This window comes from Sinocyclocheilus anshuiensis, unplaced genomic scaffold, assembly GCF_001515605.1.
Source record: "Sinocyclocheilus anshuiensis isolate Anshui unplaced genomic scaffold, SAMN03320099.WGS_v1.1 scaffold1761, whole genome shotgun sequence".
In the NCBI taxonomy this organism is placed as follows: domain Eukaryota; kingdom Metazoa; phylum Chordata; class Actinopteri; order Cypriniformes; family Cyprinidae; genus Sinocyclocheilus; species Sinocyclocheilus anshuiensis.
Genome location: NW_015538073.1, coordinates 305,584 through 314,807, shown reverse-complemented (window position 1 = coordinate 314,807; position 9,224 = coordinate 305,584). Strand labels below are relative to the sequence as shown.

The 9,224-nt window shown below is 36.5% G+C and overlaps 1 protein-coding gene and 1 long non-coding RNA gene across 2 annotated transcripts in view; one reads left to right on the top strand and one right to left on the bottom strand.

Annotated features, from left to right (window-relative positions):
* LOC107683614 (methyl-CpG-binding domain protein 6-like) overlaps nt 1–9,224 on the bottom strand; it is a 28,504-nt gene that overhangs the window by 1,615 nt on the left and 17,665 nt on the right. The window contains exons 10-14 of the mRNA XM_016479683.1: nt 6,409–6,548; nt 4,210–4,404; nt 1,428–1,790; nt 243–292; nt 95–152 (exon numbers count right to left, since the gene is read on the bottom strand). Of these exons, the coding sequence (XP_016335169.1) occupies nt 95–152; nt 243–292; nt 1,428–1,790; nt 4,210–4,404; nt 6,409–6,548 (806 nt within the window). The remainder of the gene's footprint in view (nt 1–94; nt 153–242; nt 293–1,427; nt 1,791–4,209; nt 4,405–6,408; nt 6,549–9,224) is intronic.
* Nucleotides 1–9,224, top strand: part of LOC107683615 (uncharacterized) — a 22,339-nt gene that overhangs the window by 3,455 nt on the left and 9,660 nt on the right. The window lies entirely within an intron of this gene.

The window sequence follows — 9,224 nt, the reverse complement described above, 5'->3', positions numbered from 1 at the left end:
TGTGTGTGTGTGTGTGTGTGTGAGTGTGTGTGTGTGTGAGTGTGTGTGTGTCTGTGAGTGAGTGAGTGAGTGAGTGAGTGAGTGTATGTCTCACCGTCGGCTCCTCAATGATGCTGTCGATGCCACCCAGCAGGTCCGCTCCTCTCTGCAGCCTGACAGGAAGAAGAAGAAACAGAAGAAGAAGAGTAAAACATAAAGCACTTCATGCGTGAATGTGTCGGGTTCTGGATGGATGCACTTACGACTGCTTCCTCTTGCGCCCCCTTCTGGCTCCTGTGTGCACGTCTTCAGCCTGAGTGCAGACGGAAGAGAAAGAAGCCAGGGTCATGCTGAGAAATAAAGTCTAGTACACTACTCAGTATACAAAGCTATTAATGAAAGAGCTATGTGAAGCAGTGTGCCAAAATAAACATTTCTGACATTAGTATGCTATTCAGTGTTTCCCCTGCCATTATATTAGAGGGGAGTTTTGGTCATATGACCCACACATAATAGTGTTAAATAATCGTGATTACAATATTGATAAAACTTGTATTGATAAAACAATATTACCAAAACTTCAAGTGAAATTAAAATAACTGAAAGCTAAATAAAATTGTTAAAAAAATAAAGCACGACAAAATTGCTAAACCTTAAATTGAAATAAAAATAATTAAAAGGCAAATATAAATGTTAAAATAAAAATGACAAAAGAACATAACAAAATTGCTAAAACTGAACTAACTTCAAGTCAAATAGATAAAATAGAAATAAAAACTAATAGAAATGACAAAAGCACATAACAAATAAAAAAAATAAAGCAAAACAGAAATTTTTTTCTTTAATTATAAAAATGGCAGAAGCACACAACGAAATTACACAAAATTAAACTAAAACCAATAACAAAGCTAAATAGAAATAATAAAAAAGACTAATAAAAATTATATAAACTCGTAACAAAATTGCTAAAAATGAAAAAAGTAACTTCCAGCTAAATAGAAAAGTCAAAAAAATAAAAATGTAAGAAGTTGAATTGAAAACTTGAAAAAAATATGAATAAATACTCTAAAGCCCCGTTCACACCAAGAACGGTAAATATAAAGATAACGATATTAGCGAAAGTCCACACCAGCGAACTATATCGTCTGTTTATTCTAAGCACACGCACGTCTGCCGCTTTAAATTCTCGAGCTCGTTACAGCAGGATGGATTCTGATTGGCTGTCAATTTTTTATCGTTCATCAGCTGGACAAAAATAGTTTTGAAAGTGATTCCAACGTTATCGTTTCTCTTTGTCTTTATCGTTATAGTTGTGGTGTGGACTCTGCTATTCTTTAATATTGAGAACGATTTTTAGAACTATATCTTTATCGTTATCTTTATAGTTATCGTCCTTGGTGTGAACGGGGCTTAACAGCATATGAATAACACGTGATAAGTGCACTCACCCGGACTTGCTCTGCGTCTCTGATATCCTCGGCTGCCTCGCGGAGCCGCTCACCCGGACTCAAATATCCCTGCGGCCTTCGTCCATCCTCCTCCTCCTCGCCTCCTCGCCCCTCCGCTCCGGAGCCGATCCCGTTGCTGTAGACGCACACTGTGGCCGAGCCGTCGGTCTTGGCCTCCTCCAGCGGGGCGTCGCAGGGCGGCGGAGTCGACGGGTCCTCACTGGGTTTGGGCGTCCCTCGGGCTGGAGACTGGGACTGGGCCGTGTCCAAGCCGAGGCGGGTCAGGTCCGGATTGTGGACGGAGCAGGCGCGGCGTGGGCTGAGGGGCGAAGGCAGCTCCGGGTACGAATCGCGCTCATTCACCTGCGAGAAGGTGGTGTAGATTAGTGCAGTCGAAAAAAAAATTAGAATTTCGAATATATCCACATTCGAATGCAAAAACTTTGGTATTAGGTGTGCGTCAGGCAGCCTTATCAGTAGACACAAGATGCGATGACGATGTAGGTGTCGTTGCATTTTAATGCTTTATTAGCCTATCTGGTTGAAGCCACTAGATGGCGCTGCTCCGTTGTTCATTCAAAATATTGCGGAAAAAGAGAACATGAATGCGGAGAAGATGCAGTTCACACAGAACACATATTTATCGCATTTTCTAGAGGGACATCTATCAGCGTTGCACTCGCGTCTCGCACAAGAGAGCGGCATGTTTAGAAAGCCATGTAAAATTAATGCAAGTTCAACTTTTAAAAACAGAGAATTCTCGAGAATTTATGGCGTTTTGTTTTTCTCTATCCCACAGCATCTCATGTTTTTAAATAGAAAAAGTACTCTTTGTGATTGGTTTTCGGTAGGGATGCACGATATTGGATTTTTGCTGATATCCCGATGATTTTCAACTCATTTTGGCCGATACCGATATATAATTATTTTAAATTTTGGTTATTTTTTATCAAGAACTTATTTGTTAGAATTAAATAAACAATAATAAAGTACTTTTATAATGACAGTACATTGAAGATTTGAAAATAACTATAAATAAACTATATATTAATTTTTTTCAGAAAGATGCAGTGGTAACCTTAACATTTTATTTTATGATTTAACATTTGTAAATGGTCTAAAGCAAAAGAGTTGTAAAAAATCTGAAAATGTTTTTGAGCTCATAATTTGTATAAAAAATATAACATATTACACATTAATGAATAAATCGGTATATATAGAATGATTTAATTTAAGTGTCATGTTTGTGATTTATTTATTTTTTGTTCATGTAAACTATAGTTTGCCTTTAAATCAAAACATACTCATGATTTTATGGCATCAATTACTGCTTTATTTAATCAGAAATCATCTAAATATCATTCGTGTATTTTACTTTCATTTTATTAGAAGTCCTTATTAGAAGCGTGCATTAGGAGGCTGCCGCTGCTGGTGTTATTACTGTTTACTCTATCACACACCTATGTGCTTTCTCAGTTTAAATGCAGCGATCCAAAACAGTGAATCTAATCATCATTCAGGCAAAACTTTGCATCAAGAATGAGCCACACTATCGCATTTTCTAGAGGGACATCTATCAGCGTTGCACTCGCGTCTCGCACAAGAGAGCGGCATGTTTAGAAAGCCATGTAAAATTAATGCAAGTTCAACTTTTAAAAACAGAGAATTCTCGAGAATTTATGGCGTTTTGTTTTTCTCTATCCCACAGCATCTCATGTTTTTAAATAGAAAAAGTACTCTTTGTGATTGGTTTTCGGTAGGGATGCACGATATTGGATTTTTGCTGATATCCCGATGATTTTCAACTCATTTTGGCCGATACCGATATATAATTATTTTAAATTTTGGTTATTTTTTTATCAAGAACTTATTTGTTAGAATTAAATAAACCCTAACATTTTATTTTAAGATTTAACATTTGTAAATGGTCTAAAGCAAAAGAGTTGTAAAAAATCTGAAAATGTTTTTGAGCTCATAATTTGTATAAAAAATATAACATATTACACATTAATGAATAAATCGGTATATATAGAATGATTTAATTTAAGTGTCATGTTTGTGATTTATTTATTTTTTGTTCATGTAAACTATAGTTTGCCTTTAAATCAAAACATACTCATGATTTTATGGCATCAATTACTGCTTTATTTAATCAGAAATCGTCTAAATATCATTCGTGTATTTTACTTTCATTTTATTAGAAGTCCTTATTAGAAGCGTGCATTAGGAGGCTGCCGCTGCTGGTGTTATTACTGTTTACTCTATCACACACCTATGTGCTTTCTCAGTTTAAATGCAGCGATCCAAAACAGTGAATCTAATCATCATTCAGGCAAAACTTTGCATCAAGAATGAGCCACACTGCTGACGTGATCTAATCGCTAGCACACCCTGAGCACATGTGAGTTAATGTATTCCTCTTATCGGCAAGACACATCGGCACATTCATATCGGGCCGATATTTACATTTAAAGCCATTATCGGCCGATTCCGATATTGGTCCGATAATATCGTGCATCCCTAGTTTTCGGTCCTTTGTATTAAACTATACATGCATACATGATAATGTTTCGCTTCAAATTGTTTAAGCAGCTTAATTAATTACATATGGTTTATAAACATTATTTAACAAATTATGCACTTTTTTTTCAAGGATAGTCGTGTTATTTTATTGCTTTGAAGAAACGTGCATTAGTAATATTTTGCTCGATGTGCCCTCTTGTGGCCTCAGGAGAGAAGCCAAAAGCTTTTTTTCCCTTTTGCCTCAATCGCGCTCGCTCACCTGCAAGAAAGAGGTGTAGATGGTGTCCATGAAGGAGGCGTACGGGTCAAACGTCTCTCTCTGCTGCAGCGGCGTCTGGACCGGGTTGAGCAGGGAATTCTGGGATATCGAAGCCGAGGGAAGCTGATCTTGTGACGGACGCGTCTCGTGTAGAGCCACGGGCTTCTCTCCCATGAGCGCCGGCGCCATCGTCAGCTGAGAAAGAGAAGATGCATCTATAAACACCAGCGGTTCACACATGAGAGAATTTATTAAGCTCCTAGTGATTTTTAAAAAATGTATAGTGGAATACAAACTGGGTTCAACTTATGAATTTCTTGATGTATAAATAATGGATTTAATAATCTAAAAACACATCTCTTCCATGATCTTTATTTGACCCTCTAACTCTAGCACTCTCTATTCTAATTCTATTGTTTAAAAAAAAAAACTTGTCCCTTTTAGACTTGCACTCTATTCATTTACTGCTTGTTTTCTAAAAAAAGAAAAAGAAACTAACACTAGCTTCTCTAATCTTTTTGTATTCTATCTATCTGTTTTCTTTTCTTTATTACACAATTAACAAAAGCAAAAAAGGCCTCTAACACTAGCTGGCTCTATTCTTTTTCTATTCTATCTGTTTTCTTTTCTTTATTACACAATTAACAAAAGCAAAAAAGGCCTCTAACACTAGCTGGCTCTATTCTTTTTCTATTCTATCTGCTTTCTCGTTATTTATTATATAATAAAAAAAAGCCGTGCTATGTGTACTGTGTTAAGCTAACTGAGACTTGTTATAGCACTTGCGTATCATTGCTCTTTTGTTGATTTTGATTGCTTCTATTGTCCTCATTTGTAAGTCGCTTTGGATAAAAGCATCTGCTAAATGACTAAATGTAAATAATGGATCAAATATTATTTTTTTTTTTTATGGAGCAAACAGTGAAGGAAATGCATCAAAATGTGCAGCACATGTGTGAAATCTTCAAGTTTTTAAAAAAACATCCCAAGATGCACCTCATGATGTTGGCTGAGAATGGCTTTATAAAGAAGTTCAAATAAGTTTTTTTTTTTTCAATTTACTATATTTAATATAATATTTTACAACTGTTTGGGCTCAGTAAAAATATTTTTGGAAAGAAAAAAATCTTTTGAACTTGTAATAAGATAATACAATATAATAATTATATCTTTTATTTTGTAATTATTTTTATGACATTATTCATTATAATTTATATTTACTATAGTTAATATAATATTTGGCAAACGAGGTCAGTAAGTTTTTTTTCTTTTTAAAGGGGTTATATGATGTTGCTAAAAAGAACATTATTTGGTGGCGGCAAATGTCAGTTTTAATGAGTGAGTCATTTATTCATTCTTTCAACCGATTCATTCAAACGGCTGATTCATTCAGAAACGAGGCAAGTGACTGTCCTTATGAATGGGTCACTGAATCATTGACTCACTCGATTCGTTCAAAAACGTGGATTCATTCAGTAACTAAACACTGCTGTGTTGCTCGGAGACACAACAGTTCTGCTGTGCCTTTGATTGGAACTATTTTCGTCAGCGAAATTTAGCAAAAACAGTCAATATTTTGTCTAAAATCAAAGTCACTTAATTTTAACTTCTTGTTTATTGAAATACTATTGTATAAAATCAGTGTCACATTGCAATCGTGTTGATATTGATATTCAGGGAAACATCATGGCCGTATAATGTTGCTTACATAAATCATATTTTGTAAATATCTTTATTTCTACCGTAGTATGCATCTATACATTTCTGAGTTACGTTGCGTGTGCCGTCTCTCTCACACACTCACTCAGGCTGTGCAAGCCTAATCTGGCACGATATTAATACATTATCTGTCGTCGTTTACTCTGAATGCAATTAAAATAGAATCATTCTCACTTGAAATGACATGTTTACATGTTGAGTGTGCGTGTGGCTGTGACGTCATTGCTGGCGCCGCAGATAATAAAGCAATAAATCAGCATATTAGAATGATTTCTGAAGATCATGTGACACTGAAGACTGGAGTAATGATGCTGAAAATACAGCTTTGATCACAGAAATAAATTACATTTTAGCATACATTCACATAGAAAACAGCTGTTTTAAATTGTAATAATATTTCACTATTTTTATTGCATTTTTTATTTTTTTAAAGCACTGTTATTTCTATGTAAACTGCCCGTGGCTCAGGTGTGAGTTTACCTGCAGGCAGGTGAGCGGGTTGAGCGCTGTCTGGTTCTGTGTCAGCGGGACGCTCAGAGACGGGCCCTGCGGCAGCAGAAGGGGTCCGGCTCCTAATAAACTGTGAAGACTGCTGATGTTACCCAGAGCTGCGAGGTCACCTGAACACAGAGAGAAACACCATCATTAGCAGCTCAAACAATCATGCTAATTCATAAGGAAGATACAGGGTAAAGCAAATTATAATAAGACCGTCAGAATATGACCAAATACTATGTCACAATAGTTTGTATATAGACTATGATGTGTCGATAAATTAATAAAATCAATAGCAAATTAATCACACATCAATTATTGCTGAGCAATGACCCCCAAAAAGTTCATTTAAAGTAAATTACAGTGTTAAATGAGAAACCACTAAATAGACATTACAAAAAGTAGCTTTAGAAAATGTTATGATTTAGATTTTAAGGCCTTAACACTGTTTTCAGAAGCTGCATTTTAAGTGTTATAAGTAAAAACGCATTTACACTGCAATTAGAATTGCATAAATAATGCTGTAAAATTAATTGGTTTTAAATGACAATTAACGTCTTTTTTTTTATTTAATATTAAAATGCGATTTTTTAATAAAATGAAATTAGATAAAGTCAGCGAATCATTCCGTCATTCATGCAAACGACTTATTCTGAAACTGATTCATTCAGAAACGAAGCAGGAGGCTCTTTATGAAGAGTCACTGAATCACTGACTCACTCTGTTCATTCAAACAGCTGATTCATTCAGAAACGAAGCAGGAGACTCTTTATGAAGAGTCACTGAATCGCTCGGTTCATGCAAACAGCTGATTCATTCAGAAACGAAGCAGGAGGCTCTTTATGAAGAGTCACTGAATCACTAACTCACTCGGTTCATTCAAACAGCTGATTCATTCAGAAACGAAGCAGGAAGCTCTTTATGAAGAGTCACTGAATCGCTCGGTTCATGCAAACAGCTGATTCATTCAGAAACGAAGCAAGAGGCTCCTTGTGAAGAGTCACTGAATCACTGACTCACTCGGTTAATTCAAACAGCTGATTAATTCAGAAACGAAGTAGGAGGCTCTTTATGAAGAGACACTGAATCACTGAGATTCATTCAGAAACGAAGCAGGAGGCTCTTTATGAAGAGTCACTGAATCACTGACTCACTCGGTTCATGCAAACAGCTGATTCATTCAGAAACGAAGCAGGAGGCTCTTTATGAAGAGTCACTGAATCACTGACTCACTCGGTTAATTCAAACAGCTGATTAATTCAGAAACGAAGTAGGAGGCTCTTTATGAAGAGTCACTGAATCACTGACTCACTCGGTTAATTCAAACAGCTGATTAATTCAGAAACGAAGTAGGAGGCTCTTTATGAAGAGTCACTGAATCACTGACTCACTCGGTTCATTCAAACAGCTGATTCATTCAGAAACGAAGCAGGAGGTTCTTTATGAAGAGTCACTGAATCGCTGACTCACTCGGTTCATTCAAACAGCTGATTCATTCAGTACAGAATCACCACTGTGTTGATCAGAGACGCTCAATGGTTCAGCTGTGGCTTTCATTACAACGGTTTGACAATATTGTGTCTAAAATGTAACAATAGTAACTTTTTCGTCTGTTGAACTGTTATATAAAATCAATACTAATTTGCAGTCGTGCAGATATTAGGTAAAAACAGCACTCTTCTTGCTGGTGTGTTATTGCTAAACTATATCATATGATATAAATATAAGAGGGTGATTTTTGCCCTCATATCTTGAATTTTAGGATCACATAACTGCATTCTCATGGACTTTATCACGCAGTATCATATTCATCAGAACTTGCATCAATGTAAGATGACGGACAGGCTTTTCCATAATTAATCGCACCAAATAGTAAATTAACAGCCTTACTATAGAAACAACAAATAAGATGCTTTGATTCAACTTTTTTTCAATTCAGACCATAATATGAGACTTCTCCCGCTTGCATTGTGATCTGTAAACCCTCGCTTCGAGTTACCCACCGTATTTATTTTTAAATATTTTATATTTTTATATTTTTAATTCCCGCTTGAATGGTGGCCCTTCAGGTTTTCACACTGAAAGCTGTCATTGTAAGAGAGTGAGCAACTCCATTTGTTTGTCCGAGGGAGCAATAGTAACTAAGGGGGGCAGGGCTTACCGATAGGTCAATTATGTTACTCAAAACACTGTTTCTCAGTCACAAAAATGAAATGCAGGCCACAAATACGGCCGAGCGCTGTGCATCAGCAGTTCTGCACTGAACACTGTCACTGCTGTGGCCAAACTTGCAGAAAAAACACTCAAGTCTGATTCATTTTCCCAGCAGTCATTGTGATTGAGTCTGCTGATTCGGCTGAGATGTCACCGCAGGTTCACAATCTCCCGCAGAAGACAGTCAGCAAAACGCCAATGTAACGCTACTTGGCAGGACGAGCGACTTCAAGCGCAGCCGATAAACCCTCCACAGCCCAAAACTGCAGCTCTACGGTAAAACTAAGTGTTGTGGACATAGAAAGAACATAGAAGGAAACTAGTAGTGATTGCTTGTTTATAAACTGCTGAGGCTTTGTTTTGCATCACATTGACATCATAAGAAGTGATGCATTGAAATTTCAGCTAGTGCTTGACTGATTTGGGTTTGGTGATAAAATATTATCTATGTAAAAACGGTTTCATAATAAAGCAATTAAGCCCAAAGAAGCCGTGGTTTACAGTGAATTTATAACAGCTAGGAGGCGTTGTTAGGTATGACGCGAAGCGGAGTTAGCTGTTATAAATTCACTGTAAACCACGGCTTC